We start from the raw sequence: 20657 nt of genomic DNA, 5'->3' as shown, positions 1-20657 counted from the left end.
AGGCGGCGGGGGCGGGCGCCGGGGGCGGGACTCACGCAGCTGAGCAGGGAGCAGACGCCCAGACAGGCCCCCATGTCGGCGGCGGCGCGGGGCGCAGGGCGCGGGCAGAAGCGCGCGGAATCCGGTCGGGCTCCTGGCGTCGCGGGCTCGCCCCGCCCTCAGTCCCGCCCCGGCCCCGCCCCGCCCTACCTGCCGGAACCGCTCGCCGCCTTCCGGCGGCGCTCAGGACCTCCCGGGACTCACCTGGGCCAGGTGCGGCAGGTGGGACCCTAGGGAAAGTGGAGGTACCGGGGATTCCAGTGGCCGCGCGAGCCGTGCAACGGGGCTCGTGTCCGGATCCAAAGTGATGGTTTGGAAATAGTGAGACCTGGGTTCGAGTGCCGACGAGGCCGCGATGCGACCTCACAACACTTCCCCCGGACCCCCACCGCAGGGGACAGAAGCCAAGAGATGGTCACCCCTGACTCCTCGGCGCTTGACACGGAGCCTCTGCCCAATACATAAGCGTTGAATGATGAATGACTGGACAAAGAAATGGGCAAGTCACTTCACTTCTCTGAGCCTCAGTTTCCCCATCTGTAAAGTGAGGATACCTACCTCAAAGGGCTGGTACAACACATAGGAGATGCTTGCCAAGTGTGAGCTCCCTGTGCCTGTTACTCCTAAGACCCCGCCTCGCACTCTCTCGTCTGTCCTCCCCCTCTTTCGTCTGTCCTCCCCCTCTCTCGTCTGTCCTCCCCCTCTCTCGTCTGTCGTCTGTCCTCCCTCCCCTCCATCCACCTGTTCTTTAAGCTCTACTGACTCCTGTCTTGGGCCACATGCTCCCCAGAGCCACCCGGCTCATCGCTCCAGGGATGCCCGAACCTGACCCCCAGCTAAGGAGGTCAGAAGGGGTGGGTGGGTCACATTCCTGCCAGACCGTCCCCTAGAGGTAAGTGGGAGAGACCCAGAAGCAGGGCTCTGTAATCACTCTCGGTTCACCCTCCAGCCCGCTCCTCACTCAGCCGTAGATGGGATAATGTTAGGGAAGGAAATCTGCTTGCCTCAAAGCTGGCCCCAGGGCCAAAGATCCTACCTGACTGCATCCTTGGTGATTCACGGGGCGCCAGGCTTAGCCATTCATTGTACCAGGACTGTTCCGCAAACATACCCTACACTTTCCCTCCTCCACACTTTTGCACACAAGATACCCTCTCCCTGGAAAGTCCTTCTCTTTATCCCCCTCTCTACCCTTCAAAGCCTTGCTCACAATCGCATATCTTTTTGGTGAAGAGAACCACCCTTCCCCCAAAACCACTACCTGGCTCCATTAGGAATAAATATCCTCCTGCTTCCCTGTGTTTCTACAACACGGGACCCCTTTACAGCCCCACAAATAGCTAAAGTTACCACACAGCTCAAGCTTATACCAAACTCTTTCACCTACATGGTCCCATTCAAGCCCTATAGTAACCCTGAGAAGTAGACTAACTCCTACTCCATTCCATTTTACAGATGAGGAAACAGGTTCAAAGAAGTAAAGTGACGTGCTAGACGTAAACTGAGCACTGAATAAACATCAGCTATGACTATTGTGCTTAGTTATTATTGCTGCTCAAAGCCACACAACTCAGAAGGGCAGAGCTAGAAGACCACCCAATCTGGCCCTGATCTCAGAACCCAAGGCCTGTCCCCGATATCTCACTGCCTCTGTTTGAAAGCAGAGGTGACAATACCCAGTCAGCCTCTTTTTCTGTCCAATAATGTCTTCAGTCCTAGGCAGAGACCCTCAGGAGACTTTGAGCCACCCAAGGACTGTCTGATTCACCTCTGGCCGGTCCCTCCCCTGCCCTGGGCACAGCACAGGGCCTGGCACACTAAGGCAGTGGATGCTTCCTGAATGAATGAATGCCTGAACGTTTACCACAAGGCCAGTGTCCTCAATCTGCCACCTAGCAGTCTGAAGTGAGCCCTTCTCACGGCCACCCACCCCAGGGTCAGTTCCTCTTGACACTGCTACCCCAAGAGCCGAATTTTCCATCCCTCAACCCGTCCCTGTCCATGGACTGGTCCAGTAGAAAACACCCACGACTTCGCTGAGACTCTTGTTCTGTCACTGCCTCTCACACCCTCTGCCACCCAGAAGATCACGTCTCCTCTCTTACTTCCACCCCTTACCCCGAAATGGGAGTGGTTATCTTACTTAACCTCACAGAGCAGTTCCAAGCATCCAGAAAGCATTCTAGGAAACGGGCAATTATCTGAAAGGAGGGAGGGATTAATATACCTGCAAGTGTAGAGAAACAGCCCCCTCTGATTTTTTAGATTGAAATTTTCCAGAGGGGGGTGATGTGCTGCCTTGTCCTGGCCTCACCCCGCCCAAGATGGAGGCGAGCTGGGCTCTCACATCCCCACATCGCCCTGCACAGAGGGGCAGACCCCCTGCAGACAACTCACTCTGCAGCCTTCTCCTGGTGCTTCCTCCTCTTCCAGACTCGTGCTTCTCATCTGTAAAATGGAGATCATCGTTTTTGCTCCAGCTGTCTCACGGGAGTAGTGAGGAGATGAAATGAGGAGGTGGATAAAGAAGCTTCATTCCTTGGTATCCTGACAAGCCCACCCACTTTTCTCCCAGTCTTGAATCTCTTGCAAGGGACCAGAATCATTCTATCTCTCACACCTCCAAAGGCAAGATTACTGTCAGCAGCTGTGTGATCCTGGCAAGTCACCCATCCTCTTGGAGCCTCAGTGGAGGGTTGGGATTCAGGATCACCACAGCTCTTCCAACCGTGTATTGCCATGTAAACTACACCCATTGAGAGAAACCTACAGGGGTCAATTGGTCCAACCCCCTGTGCCCATCACCCAGCCCAGACAGATGCTCAACTCTCCAGATCCCAAAGGAAGCAGGACCTGGCTTCTTGGGCCACTCAGCCCAAGGGTTCTCTAATCTGATCTCATTGGGCCTCAGTTTTCAAATCTGTAATATGGGGACAATCCCCTGCTCAAACTCCCCCATGGCCCGCAGTATCCCCCACCCATCCTTGCCCATCCCTCTTACCATCCTCCTGTCCCTGAGGACTCAGATGCCCTCTGGCTTTGAGCCTCCTGTCCCCTGAGCCTCACTCTCTGCCCTGACCTCCACTTCCTTCTTCTGACCCATTTACAGAGCAGGGCTGGAGCTATCCCTTATGAATATGCATGTGGGATAATAAGGGCTTGGGATTGGGGGAGCTTCTGGGGAGAGGCATTCACGAGACACCATCCACCCATACACAGCCCCCCACCAAGGCTGCCCTCCCTCCCAAAGGGTGCATGGGAGTTTGAGGCAAAGGCCTGAAGTAACAACAATAATGATATCCACAGCAACCATTTTTAAGTGCTTACAACACGCCAGACACCCTGCTAAGAGCATCTCCTATAAGACGCTTTTAAGATGGGAACTATTTTCCCATTTAACAGATAAGGAAATCCATGCTCCAAGAAGTAGCACTCATGTAAGTCACACGTGAAACATATAAAGTGATTACAAGCAGAGCAAGGATGGAACCCAGGTTTTGTCGGACTCCAGAGCTGGTACTCTTTTTTTTTTTTTTGGCCGCGCCATGCGGCTTGGGGGATCTTAGTTTCCCGACCAGGGATTGAACCAGGGCCCCGGCAGTGGAAGCGTGGAGTCCTAACCACTGGACCACCAGGGAATTCTCAGAGCTGGTACTCATTTTTTTGTTTTTTTTTTTTTGTGGTACGCGGGCCTCTCACTGTTGTGGTCTCTCCCGTTGCGGAGCACAGGCTCCGGACGCGCAGGCTCAGCGGCCATGGCTCATGGGCCCAGCCGCTCTGCGGCATGTGGGATCTTCCCGGACTGGGGCACGAACCTGTGTCCCCTGCATCGGCAGGCGGACTCCCAACCACTGCGCCACCAGGGAAGCCCAGAGCTGGTACTCTTAACCTCTGCCATGCAGATACACAGGGCCAAGCTCGGGAGCGCACGGTCAGGGGGCCACATCTGGACCTCACACTCCAGCAGATGTGTCTTAGGCGACCAAGGCTTTAGGAAAGGACTCAGGTCCTGGAATTGACTCCATCTGGAGAATATGGAGACAGGCAGACAGGTATGTGCATGAACGCAGACACACGATGTACATGTGAGCACGGATGCGTGCAGAATGTGTCGTGTGTGCATGGCGGTGAGCATGTGTGACGCGTATGCCCCTGAGGCTGCCCAGGGGATGCAAAACTCTGCCGCTTTTGTTCCTTTATCAACCGACCACAGGGCCTGCTGGGTGCCATGTGCCGGGGATGTGGTGTGAACAAGCCAACACTGTCCCTGCCCTCCTGGAGCGGCAGTCTGGTGGGCTTTGTACCCAGATGTGGTTAACACTCCAGAAGGAACTTTTGTGGGAGGTTTTCTCTGTGGGATGTGGCTGGGAGGTGAGGGAGAAGACTGTGGGAAAAGTGGAAAAGGTGAGACATGTGGGGCGGGGAGCTGCAGGGGAGCCCCTGACACTTGCCGGAAGCAAAGGCTGGAAGAGTAAACCAGGGCCTGGCACGGACTACCCGAGGGTCACAGGTCTGAGGATTCTAGGTCTCTGGATGCTCCTTTTACAGATATCAAAAGTCTGCCACAAATGCACATGTGGCACTGTGTGTGTGTGTGTGTGTCTTTACGTGTGTGTGTGCACAGGTGATTATGTGTGATGTTTGCATATGTGAATTCATGTCAATATGTGTAAGGAGAGGACATGCATGAATTGGAGAACATGGGTGAATCATGTGAGGTGTGAGCCGGTGAGGGTTTTACTTGTGGCGGGGGGGGTGTGTGAGTGTGAGTGCAGCAAGGCCTGTTACTGTCAGGGAGAAGGAGGCGGGAAAAGAGTGTCATTTGACTGAGTCCTCACATTCATGAGCCTCAAAAATGCATCAAAAAACAGATGGAGGCTTCCCTGGTGGCGCAGCGGTTGAGAGTCCGCCTGCCGATGCAGGGGACACGGGTTCGTGCCCCAGTCTGGGAAGATCCCACGTGCCGCGGAGCGGCTGGGCCCGTGAGCCATGGCTGCTGAGCCTGTGCGTCTGGAGCCTGTGCTCTAAAACGAAAAAAAAAAAAAAAAAAAACGGACAGGTGGAGGGATAGAGAGATGAAAGGATGGATTTGGATGGATTTGGATGGATGAATGGAAAAAGGGATGGATATGAGTTGAAGCAAATATTGCAAGATGTTCCTCGTAGATTCCAGATGATAAGGATATGGGTGTTCCGTGTACAATTGTTTCAACCTTTCTGGATGCTTGACATTTTTCATAATAAAATGTTAGAAAACAATGTACACTCAAAGGAGGCTGGATGTCTAGTCCCAGGGAATCACGCGCAAGATGGAAAGAACGGGACGCTCATCATACAATTTTAAACTATATCCCGTCACCAGACCACACAGCACTGTGAACTCATATCATTTGTAATTCCTGCAATGATCTTATGAATCTCTCAATTGCATTGGATTTGTGAGTGTGTGTGCGCATGTTAAAGATGTTAATTTATTAAATAAAAGTATGTTAAACACACCACAGTTGTGGCCAGACTGTTTCGGCATGTCTTCATTTTTAAATTATTGGGAGCCTCAAAAATAAGAACTGGTTTGGGCCTCTCTTGGCCTGTGAGAGTCCCTGCTGTGTGAGACGTGCAGGTGGGTTTGCACGTACACGCACTGTGGGGATGCAAGCACACGTGGCTGGGTGAGGCTGACACCCATGGGAGTGCCCACCCAGGAACTCAGCCTCCTCTAGGTCCCCATGAGGCCAGCACCGTTCTCAGGGCGAGGGAATGTCTTGGGGCTGAAGAAAGGAAGCCACCGGCCCCATGGCAGTCTAGGGGACCAAGAACTCTCTCATCCAAGGCTTGGACACTCTCAGGCCAAGCGGCGTCCCCTAGCCAGCTGTGGAGTGTGGGCGGCGGAACCTGGGGTGTTTCCCCAGGACAGCAGGGTAAGGCAGGGTGTCCTGCGGCCCCGTGGCTCCTCCCTTTCTCTCCATACACTCCCTTCCTCTCCTCCCTTCCTCTCCTCCTGACTAACCACTCTTCCTCCCCTGCTCGGTGCCTGTTGGTCCAAACTGTCAGCAACCCCCATTGTACAGAAGGGGAAACTGAGGCCTGGAGAGAGCAGAGCTACCCAGGCCACACAGCAAGGTAGCAGCAGCATCAGAACTGAGCTCCAGCCTGCATGCTATTCTCTGCACCACTGCCGTCCACCTCTGCATCTCCCTCCTTCTGTAAGGAAGGGTGGGGGTCCAGGCCCAGCAGACCCAGCAGGTGAGGCCCCAGAGTGCCCTCCTTCCTGTGTGGGTCACATACAAGTTCCAGCAGGCCACGTGGGCACCAAAAACAGAGCATGGCTGGGAGGCTGGACTCAGGTTCTAATCCCAGCTCTGCCATAGACCCTGTTGGAGTGAACCTGGACAGTTTCCTGTCCCTCCCAGGGCTTCAGTTTCTCCACCTGTAAAACAAATAAGGTGAACTACAGCAGTAGTTCACATGTTTGGAAGCAGAACCCTGAGCAGCTACAAGAGTTGCTGCCCTTTGTTGGTGCAGGGAAGGCAAATAGACCTCCATCCACTCAGCCCCCTCATCTGCCCTCCACCAAGGAACTCGCCAAAGAAATTTCCACCCAATTGCAGAACCAGGGGATAAGAGATCAGGCTTCATCACCGAACAAGGCTGGGCTGCTTACCAGCTGTGTAAGGCTCCCCAAGCCTCAGCTTGCTCCTCTGTAAAATGGGGTTAACAGTACCAACCTCCTAGGGCTGTGTGAGATTAAATGAAATAATTCATGTCCAGTGCTTGGTACCTGATGAACCTAGTAAAACTTCAGGCAACAGTGGCTCTTATTACTAGTCACCCCCAGATGAGAACCACTGCATAAGCCTGCTGGCTTCACCATGCGTTGTATCTGTTGTTCTGCCCCAAAGCCAGTGCATTTTGGCAGCTGCTACCCCAGATTCCTCAGCTGACCTATCTCTGCAGCTGCTCCAGAGCAGCTGGGCATGCAGAGGCTGCTTCGAGGCCAGGCCTGGCCCCGAGGAGGGGAAGAATAGGGCTCCCTGCAATCAGGCTGGCCTGGGAGCAGGGGCCGGGAGAAGGGTCAGTTTCATCTGGATGACAAAGCCTCTGACAGGCCATCATTAGCTCCCCTCCCCTGCCCTGTGCCAGGCCCTGACCTGGCTCCTGAAGCTCCAGAGAGAAGGCAGCAGGTATTTAGCCAAAGCCTCTCATCCCCCGGGGCCCTCCCCTGGCTGCCTGGTGACACGAGCAGGAGGGAAAGTCAGCTTGAAGCGGGGGTCCCCAACCCACCAGGCAGCAATCAGCCCCAGGGTGGACAGCCACTTGGAATTGAGAATCCTGCAATGTTGGAGCTGAAGGAAACTCACAACTACCTAATGGGGACAGGGGTTTGAGCCCTGGTCCAGGAAGATCCCACATGCCGCGGAGCAACTAAGCCCGTGCACCACAACTACTGAGCCCGTGCTCTAGAGCCCACGAGCCACAACTACTGAGCCCGCGTGCCACAACTACTGAGCCTGCTTGCCGCAACTACAGAAGCCCGCACGGCTAGAGCTCCGCAACAAGAGAAGCCACAGCAGTGAGAAGCCTGCGCACCCCCAACGAAGTGTAGCCCCTGCTCATCGCAACTGCAAAGAAAGCCCGCGTGCAGCAATGAAGACCCAATGCAGCCATAAATAAATAAATAAATAAATCTTTTATAAACAAGAAACACCTCTAGTGTCTCCTCTTATTTAACAGATGGGGAAACTGAGGCTGAGACAGGGGAAAGGGCTTACACCCATGCACACAATGGGTGACTGTTGAGAGGTGCTCCCTGACTTTCTGTTCCTTCCCCAGCAAGCTCCGCTCTCATCCCGGGCTGCACAGCTGCTGCAACCACCTCCTAACCTGGACTCCAGATTCCAGCTGGCTCTTTGGCACACCTACCAGTGCAATTTCTTCAATCTTTTAAAAAAATAACGTTACTCCTTTACTCTGGGTTTTGTTTCTCCCAGTTATAAAATATACCTGTTCCATGAGAGCAGGGACCTCATTTGTCTGGTTCACCCCAGGATCCAATCCCCCAGATTTTTGCGTCAGGCAGGGCGTTGAGGAAATACAAGAATGCTTTAAAAAGGTAAAAAGAAATCACCCGTGACTTCCCACCCTCAACGTGCTTTAATATATCTTATTCTTTTTTAAAAATTTATTTTATTGAATTATAGTTGATTTACAATGTTGTGTTAATTTCTGCTGTACAGCAGTGATTCAGTTATACATATATATACATTCTTTTTCATATTCTTTTCCATTATAGTTTATCAAAGGATATTGAATATAGTTCCCTGTGCTGAACAGTAGAACCTTGTTGTGTATCTATTCTATATATAATAGTTTGCATCTGCTAGTCCCAAACTCCCACTCCATCCCTCCCCCACCCCGCTCCCCCTTGGCAACCACAAGTCTGTTCTCTATGTCTGTGAGTCTGTTTCTGTTTCACAGATAGGTTCATTTGTGCCATATTTTAGATTCCACATATAAGTGATAACATATGGAATTTGTGTTTCTCTTTCTGAGCTCCTTTGCTTAGTATGATAATCTCTAGTTGAATCCATGTTGCTGTAAATGGCATTATTTCATACTTTTTATGGCTGAGTAGTATTCCATCGTATAGACGTACCAACATCTTTATTCATTCATCTGTTGATGGACATTTAGGTTGTTTCCATGTCTTGGCTACTGTGAATAGTGCTGCTATGAACGTAAGGGTACCACTTCACCATGAACGTTTTCCTGGCCATTAAGATGTTTTCCTGAGGAGGGACCACGTGGGGGTTGGCAGAGCTGAATCTCTGGCGGGCGTCCAGTTTGGGGCCAGGTTGGAGTTGGAACCATGGAGATTTGGAAGGAAACCCCACCCCCAACTTGTGCCCCTGGCAGCGGGGAACCATCCCCCTGATGGGCCCACCTGTATGGAGCATCAGTTGGAGGCGGTGTGGTATCGGGGCATTCCTGCTAACGGCTTCCAGCTTGAGTGGCCTCTGCTGGGCTGGCTCCCTCTGGCTTTTTAGGGACCATTGTGCTGTCCGCAAGGAAGATTTCTGCTCCGCTGGAGTCCAGATGGAGGCTGGAGTGGCTGACCTCACTTGGGTAGGGGACAGAGGTATCCTAATGGCTTCCAATTCAGGCGCTGTTGAATTGTGGGAGCTGGATGAGAATGAGACACTCATTGACAGCAAGTTCTGCAAGTATGAGCACCATGACATCGTGTCTGCAGCGTCCCAAGCTCTGGCACACAGCGGTTGGTGGTAGCAAAGACTTCTGCATCAAGGTTTGGGACCTTGCTCGGTAGATGATTCCGAATTCATACCGAGCTCACTCTGGGCAGGTCACCTGTGTTGCTGCCTCTCTACACAAGGACTCCGTGTTTCTTTCGTGCACTGAGGACAGTAGAATTTCACTGTGGGATATCCACTGCCCCAAGCCAGCATCACAGGTGGGCTGCAGTGCCTCTGACTACCTTCCTACCTCCCAGCCTTGGCATCCTCAGTGGAGTACAGTCTTTGTCTTCGGTGATGAGAATGGACTGTCTCCCTTGTGGGCACAAAGAGTGCAAGCTGTGCCCTCAGCTCAGCTGTGCGCTCCCAGTGTTTCACTGGGCTGGTGTTCTCCCCACACAGCGCTCCCTTCCGGCCTCTGTCAGTGAAGACGGCTCACTTGCTGTGCTGGACTCAGGCATTGCTGAGGGGTGTAGAAGCTGAGCCCACAGAGACTGTGAGAGATACTACTCTGTCCCTGCAAAATCATTCCCTTCTTACCCCAGTGGGCTGGGACCGTCAGGTCACCCACCATATCGTGCCCACAGAACCTCTCCCAGAGCCTGGTCCTAAGAGTGTTGCCAAGTAGGTTGGATTTCAGACAAAAAGCAACCCCCCCGTGAGTATCCACTCCCTTTGCCCCTGCCCTCTCAGTCTGTGAGAAAACACAGGAGCCTTATACAGTACGTTGATACGTCAGACCTGTGCAGTTAATAGGCACTGTCTCTCAGCCTGGGGCAGGCTGGATTCTGGGGTCCTGTCATCAGGGAAGAAAAACTTCCTTGAACATGGATATGTATGTGTGTCTGAGTGTGTGTGTAGATACATAGCTGTTGCTGGCAGGGGGAATAAAAAAGCCATCCCACATCTTTCCCTAGACCCAATCCCCACCCCACAATGTTAATAAAAGATTTTGTTTTTAAAGAAAAAGGTTGTTTTCCTTTTTTTTTTAATTTTATTTTTTTAATACAGCAGATTCTTATTAGTTCTCTATTTTATGCATATTAGTTCATATATGTCAATCCCAGTCTCCCAGTTCTTCCCACCACCACTACCACCACCACTCCACCCCACCCCACCCCCGTTTTCCCCCCTTGGTGTCCATACATTTGTTCTCTACATCTGTGTCTGTATTTCTGCCTTGCAAACTGGTTCAGCAGTACAGGAGATTTTTTTTTTTAAAGCAAGACGTTATTTGAGAGATTTTGTTTTGTTTTGTTTTTTGGGGTTATTTGGCCACGCCCTGCAGCATGTGGGATCTTAGTTCCCTGTCCAGGGATCAAACCCACGACCCCTGCATTAGAAGTGAGGAGTCTCAACCACTGGACCACCAGGGAAGTCCAACAAAAGGTTTTTATGCTTCCCATGTAGCTGTGCGTGAGGAATTGGCCTTGTCTGGATGAGGTATGGGATGTGGGCATCCCTGGATTCTTGGAAGCAGCTCATAGACTGCTCATAGGGATAGGAGCAACTTAATTTTTTTATAGAGCTTAATTCACCTTTATCATGTGCTTCCGTTCACATCCAGCCCAGCTCACCTTGAGGAAGAGCCAGCACACTCACCACAGTTTTGCTCATCTCCTTGCTATTAAACTGAGCCAGAAGTCCACTTTCTGGCTGAATAAGAAGTTTGGCTGGCACCTGTGTAATGCCCACCCCACACCCCCATGGAATTATGTATATGAGAGATGAGTGTATTTCTGCCACAGACGCCATAGAAAAAAGTTTCAGGATGGAGAGCTTAATGGCATTTCAGTTAAAAACTGACACAGACTTGCACAGGAATGTCTGCCATTGTCCCACCTGAAAACAGCCTGGGGCCTGAGCTTTTTTGCCTCTGGGCCCCTGTCTCTGGATATAAGAAGACTGAATGCTGTTTTGGGGGACTCTGAAGATTTTAAATGCGGCATCAGATAGAGAATCAGAAGTACCAGTCAGTGAAATAAGAAGTTGATTCATTGTTTTAAAAAAAGGAAGAAAAGATGTTTTCTTAACACCATTGAGAGTGGCTCTGTCAGTGGGTGTCCCCCTCCTCAGAAGTCACCTTCTTAGCAAGGCTCCTGGGACCACTCAGCCTAAAGTGATCCACTCGATCACTTTATTTTCTTCATGACATATATCACTATCCGAAATTATCTATTCCCTCATCTGTTCACTAGTGTCTTGTTTGTCTGCTTATTAAACTAGCCACGAGGCAGTTTAAGCCCTAGGACAGGAGGAACTAATGCACCCCTGGCACCTAGCATACAGCTCCCCTCACCAAACATTCATGGACTGTGTGCCAGGCAGAGTCCTAGGCCCTCAGAGTACAGCAGTGAATAAAACAGACAAAAACCCTTGCCCCTGTGGAGCTTACATTCTAGTGGGGAATGAATAAATGAATGGATGAATTTAACTACCTCCTGTTGTTGGACATTTAGGTCATTGCTCCTTAAGCTTTCCCCCTGCTTTACCTCTCATATAACCAGGAAATTTCTTTAAATTCTCACATTTGATCATTCAAATAAATGTAAAGTTTGCATTCCATGCAGAGTGACTAACTTACCCTGTTTTGCCTGGGACTTTTCTGATTTTAGTCTTGGGCAGACTGGGACAGCTGGTCACCCTAATTCTTTGCTCCACTGTATTCATGATTTCTTCTCAAAAAACAAAACAGCTTTATTGAAAGATATTCCACATACCATAAAATCCATTTGTTTTAAAGTGTACATTTCACTGGGTTTTAGAACAATCACAAGGTTGTGTGATCGCCACCACTATCTAATTCCAGAACATTTTCAGCACCCCAAAAAGAAATATTGTACCCGTTAAGCAGTCACTTCCCATTCCTCTCTCCCCACAGCCCCTGACAACTACTGATCTACTTTCTGTCTCTATAAATTTATCTGTTCTGGACATTTCAAATAACGGAATTACGTGGCCTCTTGTATAACAGTCTTCTTTCACTTAACATAATGTTTTTAAGGTTCATCCATATCATAGCATGTATCAGCACTTCATTCTTTTTTATTGCCAAATAACATTACATTATACGAATAAAGCATTTTTAAAAATTCTATTTGCTCAACAGCTGACAGACATTTGTATTGCTTCCACTTTGGGGCTCTTACGAATGATGCTGCCATGAACATTGATAAACAAGTTTTTGTGTGGACATATGTTTTTATTTCTCTTGAGTACTACCTAGGAGTTGAATTGCTGGGTCATATGGTAGCTCTGTTGAGCATTTTGAAAACTGCCAAACTGCCTTCCAAAGTTGCTGCACCCTTTTCCACTCCTATCAGCAATGGGTGAGGGTTCCAACGGCTTCACATCCTTGTCAACACTTGTCATTGTCTATATTTTTTATTGTGGCCATGTGGTGTGATTGTCATGTTTGTTTGAACACAAAAATTAGGTTTGAAATTACTTATCACCAAATAAAGTCGACCCCCTTGGAATGTCTCCCATGTCAGTCATGTGCCCCGGAGAACCCCAACAGACCTCTCGGGAGCTGTGAGGACAAGGGCACCAGCCTGATCTGTGTGGGTTAAAGTCATTTCCAAAGTTTTGATATTGTAAACAACACTTTTTGATAATAAAAAAAATTTACTTTGGGGACTTCCCTGGTGGTCCAGTGGTTAAGACTCTGCACTCCCACTGCAGGGGGCACGGGTTTGATCCCTGGTCGGAGAACTAAGATCCCGCAAGCTACACAGTGTGGCAAAAAAAAAAAAAAAAAGTTAAAAACATTACTTTCGATTTGTTTGATTACTAGTGAAGTGGAAATTTTTTCACGTTTATTTTTTGTATCATTTATATGTATTATTATTTTTCATATATTTTTATTTGTATTTCTTATTTGTTTCCAGAATAATCTTTTCAGAAGAAGAATCTGATCACACCCTTGTTTAGAACTTTAAGTGGCTCTGCACTGCCCACAGAATAAAGACTCACTCTCTTACATCGGACCCTGCCTGTTCCTCTGGCCCCTTTTCACGTCCGGACAACGTGCAGTTTCCAAAAAGAGTCCTTCCATCTCTCTCCTGCTTTTGGCAGTTTGTGGACATCCCCTCCCTCTGGATGACTTCCAGGCTCACCACCACATGTCTGATGGAATCGTTTGTTCACAGGACCAGCTTCCTGGGGACACGAACTCTGCAGAAGGGCTCCTTAGTTAGGAAGCACCCTTTGATTGGTTTAATGCTCTGCTGTCACCGTTTTGAAATTCTTAATGATTTTTTAACAACGGGTCTCACATTTTTATTCTGCACTGGGGCCCGTCCATTATGTATGTAACCTGTCCTGCTTGTTTACCTTCTGCCTCTCACACAGGTTAATACACTCCTTGACCTCAGAATCTGTCTGTGCCCCTCTGTGCCCCCAGTGCCTGGTGGAAGCTGAATAAATGAATGCCTAAAATGTATGAATAAAATGAATGAATGAGGGCTTCCCTGGTGGTGCAGTGGTTGAGAATCTGCCTGCTAAGGCAGGGCACACGGGTTCGATCCCTCGTCTGGGAAGATCCCACGTGCCGCAGAGCAACTAAGCCCACGAGCCACAACTACTGAGCCTGTGTGCTGCAGCTGCTGGATCCCGTGCACCTAGAGCCCATGCTCCACAGCAAGAGAAATCACCGCAGTGAGAAGCCCACACACCACAATGAAGAGTAGCCCCCACTCGCCGCACTGAGAGAAAGCCCGCGTGCAGCAACGAAGATCCAACGCAGCCAAAAATAAATTTGAAGGAAGGAAGGAGGGAGGGAGGAAAGGAACACAGGAAGGAAGGAAGGGAGGAAGGAAGGAAGGAAAGAAGGAAGGAAGGAAGGATGGAAGAAATTCACCTGTTATACCTTGAGGAAGAAGGTAGGAGGAATTTTCAGTGTAAACAGAAGTTGAAAGAACATTCCCAGTAGAGGGGACATGGGTGAAAATTCCCCGTAGGCAGGAAGGACAAGGAGGCCCTGGGAAATGTGGTTGCACTGGCCTCAGCTGAACCCCCAGGATGTGGGGGAAGGTGCGTGTGGGGGGCAGAGGCAATGGCTGGTCCCCAAAGGGAGCTCTTTCCCTGAATGGGGGCAGGGAGAAAGCCCTGGAATCCAGAAGAGGGGGTGCTAATTAGTGCCCCCAGAGGGGTCTCTCGTGTCATTGGGTGGTGAGAGAGGTCAGTCCAGGAAGTCAAGGGGAGCCAATGAGGACAGTTTGGCTCAAGTCCAGACCACCAAGGCTGAGCGATCTTAATGACTCCAATCAAAATGCCTTTGCCACCACTGGGACAGACCTCAGGTCTCTGACCCAGGGGTCAACACCTCCTGCCTGGTGCCCCATCAGAAATGTCTTCTCTGGGCCCCAGGCCCTCCACCCCAGCCCACCCTTGGCCCCCTTCCCCGTGGCAGCTGGATAGTCCTCAGGGTCCCAGGACCAAAGAGAGGTTAGAATAGGCCCCAGCCATGGGTGCCCCAGCTGCCTCCAGGGGCAGGAGATAATGACCTCTTGGGGCTTATGGGCATAGGGCTTGGCCTTGCCCAGCACAAGGGAAGCAGCCCAGATGTCTGCAACCTCCCTGCTCCACGGAGTTTAATGTTGCCAATCTGGGTCCATCTACTTCGCCCCTCACCCCCTGCTACTTTCTCTCCTTTACTCCTGACCTCCCAGCCACAGTGGCTTTCCTTCCAGCCCTTGATAAGTCAGGTTCATTCTCACATCTCAAGCAAGTGCATCTCACCTTTGCACTTGCTCTTCTCTCTGCCTGGAATGTTCATTCCCCATATCCAGGCATGTCTGCCTCTTATCATCAGGCGGCCCCCAGCTCAAACACCACCTCCTCACTCAGGAACACTAGAAGTGTCCTCCCCAGCTGGATGCACGGCCAGCCCTTCTCTACCCCATGACCTTCTTTAACTTTCAGACTGCCTGGCTCAGAATCCTACCCTGATTATCTACTAGCTGGTGCAAGTTACTGAACCTCTCTGTGCCTCTATTTCCTCACCTATAAAATGGGGATAATAGCAACACATGTCATTATGTTGTTGGAAGGAGTAAATGAGATGACACAGGCACATAGTAAGGCTCCATAAAGGGTAGCCATTGTGACCATCACTGTCTGCCCACCCCAGCTCCCCTTCAGAGAAGAAACTGCTTGCTCATAGCTGCAACCCCAGGGCCTAGAACAGTGCTTGGTACATAAAAGCCACTCCAGAAATATGTATTGATCTGTTTGTTTTCTCCTGATATTTTGCCCTTTTCCTACTCTCCTGTTTCCCATGCAAGAGAAACTGTTCAGCAGACTAAAGCCCTCCCCAGGCTGGAACAGGAGAAAGGATGGAGACAGTGGTGATGGCAGAGACATCACGGGCCCTGAGAGGGCCCTGCACGTTGTAGCCAGACTCCAAAGGGGGACCTACCAGAATGACCCCCAAACCAGAGTGTGACCTCCCAGCTTATAGGGGCTTATAAGAGGCCCCATAGCATTGAATATATATTCAGGTGTTTTAATTTGACATATTTAGTGAGAAAATCCTCAGTGCCAGATCCTGTACTGGCCACTGGCCACTGGCCACACAATAGCATACAAGACAGACACAACCCTTGCCCTTGAGGAAAAATTCACAGCCTAGTCAAGGGCACTGATTAGTAAACAAACATTCACACTCCCGTCTGAACAAGTACAATTGGCCATAGCAATGCTGAACAAGTCATAGCCATAGCAATGCTGGAAAATGAAATATCAGAAGGGAGGTGACATGTGAGGGTTTCGAAAGGTGAGGATGAGTAAAACAGGTACTGAATTCTTCTAAAATTAAACAATTTTTCCTGTCACATTGGCTATGCAAAGATAGCAATCTTAGTGAAAGTTCCGCTTTTCCCTGGGAAAGAGGGAAAAGCAAGTTGTGATGGAGACTGAAAAATCTGACAAACAAAAAGGGTTTCTCCTCTGGGTGCCTGGGTTGAAAACAGGCATCTACAGACTGTGATAAGTGGGGTGAGTCTCAGACACAGAGTGGGGAGGCAGAGAGGGGCTGAGGTCAAGGGTCAAGGATGTCTGTTGAGCACTTAGTAATAAAAAAAGAAATCTCATGTTTTTATATGAAGGAATCAAAATGGCCCTGCCAAACTGGCTGCATCGATGTGTCCTTGAATTTGACAGAGTCGCTGTTTCAAGTTTCTTCCTCTGCTCCAAGGCACAAACCAGGTCAAACTTTCCCACGGCAAACAGCTTCACCACAGACTCTCCAGTCATGGGGCCTCTTCTGTTGACAATGTCCCATAGGGTGCGTTTGGATGGAGACAAATCCAGCAGTGCGCCAGAGCTGGCTCACACCAGCTTTCAGGAGCCAGTTGCTAAAGTTTGGGGAATTTTGCAATTTCAGGCTGTTGAACAGTCATTATTAAAAATTAAATCGTAGAAATTTACAATTGAGATATTAAATCATGGATAAACAACAAGGTCCTACTGGATAGCATAGGGAACTATATTCAATATGCTGGTATAAATCATCATGGAAAAGAATATGAAAAAGAATGTATATATATGTATAACTGAATCACTTTGCTGTACAGCAGAAATTAACACAACTTTGTAAATCAACTATACTTCAATTAAAAAAGGAAATATTAAAATAAAGATAAAACTCACGACTTCCTACTGATTTTACTACATTTTATTATTCTCTATTCTCTCGAGGTTATCTGCATCTATTGTAACTGAGTAGGAGAACTTTGGCAATAATGAATGATGTACTTCCACACACCTCTTCCCACCTCTGCTTTGTGATATCACGTTGGTAACTTGAAGTCGGCCAAGGTGGGAATTGGCAAAAGTCACAAACCGGGCCTTGATTTGCTGTTTTGTTGACTTTCTAGGTTAAAGAAAGTGATGGATGAAATATTAACAGTGTAAACTAAAGTGCTGAAGCTGAAAGAGGTTTCCGTTTAATGAATATATTTATAGGAAAGTGGGTAGTGTAACAGCAGATCACATATCAGATTTAATGACAAAAAATTTATGGGGAAAAGAGTTAGTACAGCAGACTGGAATGCAACTCCATTTCAAATTTGGATTGAATCGCAGCCATAGGTTGACTAGACATGCAAGAGTTCAGCAAAAATTAACAAAAGCCTTCTGGAGAATCAATTGACTATGTGGGATCTACAATCAAGAGTTCCTACATTGTGCAGTTATTTGTAAATTGTGTTCTACACATCCACTTTATCAGTAAAATTTATAATAAACATATATGCACATATGTATATAATGTATACATTTGGATTTCTGAGGAACCAGTTGTCAAATATTTGCTGGCACACCATTGGACAGCCCAAGTTTGATAAAGTCCTTTGCAAAGCACATTTCTGAAACCAGGCAAAGGTCTCGTGTGCCGGCAGTGCAGAAAGATCAACTCCGACAGCGGGAGTTGGCAGCAAAGTAAGGGTTTATTGCAGGATGTCAAGCAAGGGGGTGGAAGATAAACCTCAGATCCACCCCAACTTGGTCTCTGAGTTTCGGGGGTTTTTTTAAAGGGGAAGAACAAAGAGGCTGGGATTAATCATCGCCTAGTGACGGTGCTGTGACATCTCTTAATTAATTATAGTTTCAGAAGTCAGGATGTCTCTGGGTTACGATTATCTGGCCAGGTAGTCCATGGCTGGGGTGGGCGTGTGGTGGGGGTCTGTTAGCTCATCTGGCTAACAACCAGATGTTTCTGGAGAAGCCAGGTGTTTCTGGAGAAACAACCTGAATTTGTACATTGATGATGATATCTTACAGCAGCAATTTTAGTACATTAATGATGTTACTGACAACAGCAAGTTTAGTCATCTGACTCTGGTTGATGAGTGTTCAGTTAGCACAGGATCGAGGTCAGAGGGGACAAGAAAGGGAATAAAATTTCAGATAGAGAGATTAATCATAAACTTGGTAAGGGAACTCGGTGTCATTTCGTCTTGGGGAAGCCCTCTCCACTGTGGGAAGCATTTTCCAAACAAAGAGACAGATGACCTCGTGCTTGCATTGGGGACACTCCCAGGACACAGATAGCTCTATGGCTTTGGGATCTGTCATTTTCAACAACGACAATAAAACCAACACATTCAGGGGCTTTGTGGTACTTTTCTTTGCCGTTTTCCAGTTTAAACTTAAATAAGGTTATTGGACTGCAAGGAACAGCAATTTCTCAGGCTAACTGACATGACAGCAGGAGTTATCCTAGGGATGCATGCCGGGGAGGAAGAGCAATTGTGGCCATCAGCGGGAGGGCCAGCTCCCCTCTCCCCCCACATATCCCTTCGTCACTACTTCATTCTTCCCTTCCCCTGTACACAGCTTCCTTCCTCTTTTCTTTTGTGAAAACAGCAGTGAAGGTGAAGGCAGCTGGTTTACAGTCAACAAGTTTACCTGCTCTTAGGTCAGAGACCAGCCGCAGTGGGTTGACACGCAGATCCACCACCCCCAGACAAAAGATCTGATTGGCCGGCTTGGAGCAGGTAGACATTCCTGGACCAATCAGTCATGGCCAGGGGTGTGGAGGAGCGGGACCAAGGATTCAGACCGGGCCTCAAGGATCACATCGAGTGGGGAGGGGCAACTCTGAGAGAAGGAGGGTGGGCATGCCCTGGGCAGACTCTCCCGAAGGTCTAAGATTTTTTTTTTTTTACATTTTAAAAAATTTATTTATTTATGGCTGCATTGGGTCTTCATGGCAGTGCACGGGCTTCTCATTGCAGAGTCTTCTCTTGTTGTGGAGCACAGGCTCTAGGTGCATGGGCTTCGGTAGTTGTGGCACGCAGGCTCCTAGTTGTGGCATGCAGGCTTCAGTAGTTGCGGCTTGCGGGCTCTAGAGAGCAGGCTCAGTAGTTGTGGCTCGCGGGCTTAGTTGCTCCGTGGCATGTGGGATCTTCCCGGACCAGAGATCGAACCCATGTCCCCTGCATTGGCAGGCAGATTCTTAACCACTGTGCCACCAGGGAAGTCTGGTCTATGATATTAAAGGAGGCCAGTTGGATGAACAGGACTTGCTGACAGGGCAGGTTTCCCTTCATTCCAGTTCGTGAGAAAGTCTTCTAGATAACTGGCCACCATGTGGACTGTCCATGATCCAACCATGTACACAGTTGTCAGTGAAAATGCCTTCATTACATATATGACATTTTTGTTTCTGAAAAGATAAAAAATGAATATGTCTCTAGCTCATATATCTTCTAAATATTAAGACTGTAATAAAGACAATCTTCTGTGTTTCTGCAGTCTGCTGACCATCCTGGGACTCCCGGGGTTGTCCATGGATCCCAGTCAAGGTGAAGCTGCATTAATCAGCTTTTTTCTTCATTTCACAAGAGGCCCTGCGAGATCTGGGTCCACAGTGCCTGATACATTCCTGGTCCAGCGCCATGGCAACAACCGACAGAGAAGGCTCTCTGGAGCAGACAGCCTGGGTTCAAATCCCAGTTCCCTTACTAGCTGTGTGATCTGGCAGGTGACTCAACTTTTCTGCGCCTCAGGCTCCTTATCTGTAAAGTGGCCATAACTTACAATACCTCTCATAAAGTTGTGAGGATTAAATGAGTTAATATTTATAAAGTGTTAGAAGTGCCTAGCACATGGTAAATGTTCAACAAGTGTTAGGTATATTATTATTGGCATTTCACTGTCAGCTGCGTCCCTGCAGGCTGGCACGCATAATGGGTGGAGGAGTTGGCATTGCCCTCTCCTCTATCATTCACCCACAAGCCAGCAGGCAGGGTGGTGTGTGTAAGGGGGCAGTTTTGTTGAGTAAGAGGGAGAGATCTCGCACCCCAGATGAGGGGAAGCTGGACCTGCCCAGCTGAGAGGGGCTCTGGCTGGGTGTGAGGCTCCAGGAACCCAGGGGCTGGTGTAGTTAGTTGTGTGTTTCTGGAGGGAAGGGAGCGTGTGCCTCAGTGGTGGTGGGTCTAGGGGTGCGGTCAGCTTCCCTGCACTCACAAGGGCCTCACTCTTGGTTTAATGCTTGCTGTCATCACCTTGAAATTCTTAATAATTTTTAAACAAGGGGCCCACTTTGCACTGGGCCCCACCAATTATGTCACCAGTCAAGGGGCGGGGCTATGTGAGTAGGTGTCTGGGTGTGTATGTGAGGTCACATGCAGTTGTGTTACTGACCCAGGTTCCTGGACTGTTTCATCAATAGAAATGATAAGAGGCCAGAGATAAGAGAAATTCAGGCAAGGCTTTATTGGGACTCATGCTGCAGCAAGAGGGAGCAAAGGGACATCTCTGGTGGCGTAGTGGTTAAGGATCCACCTGCCAACGTAGGGGACACGGGTTTGAGCCCTGGTCCGGGAAGATCCCACATGCCGCGGAGCAACTAAGCCCGCG

At 49.2% G+C, this 20657-nt stretch overlaps 1 protein-coding gene and 1 pseudogene across 1 annotated transcript in view; one reads left to right on the top strand and one right to left on the bottom strand.

The window, feature by feature from the left end:
• Window positions 1-146, bottom strand: part of SERINC2 (serine incorporator 2) — a 16638-nt gene extending 16492 nt beyond the window's left edge. The window contains exon 1 of the mRNA XM_024766713.1: window positions 36-146. Coding sequence (XP_024622481.1) covers window positions 36-74 — 39 coding nt within the window. The 5' untranslated portion in view covers window positions 75-146. The remainder of the gene's footprint in view (window positions 1-35) is intronic.
• On the top strand, window positions 73-9952 carry LOC112414403 (methylosome protein 50 pseudogene; annotated as a pseudogene).
• The last annotated feature ends 10705 nt before the right edge of the window (window positions 9953-20657 follow it).

The sequence above is a fragment of the Neophocaena asiaeorientalis genome, unplaced genomic scaffold (assembly GCF_003031525.2).
Source record: "Neophocaena asiaeorientalis asiaeorientalis breed wild unplaced genomic scaffold, Neophocaena_asiaeorientalis_V1.1 scaffold79, whole genome shotgun sequence".
Lineage (NCBI taxonomy): Eukaryota > Metazoa > Chordata > Mammalia > Artiodactyla > Phocoenidae > Neophocaena > Neophocaena asiaeorientalis.
This window is presented reverse-complemented; position numbering and strand designations above follow the sequence as displayed.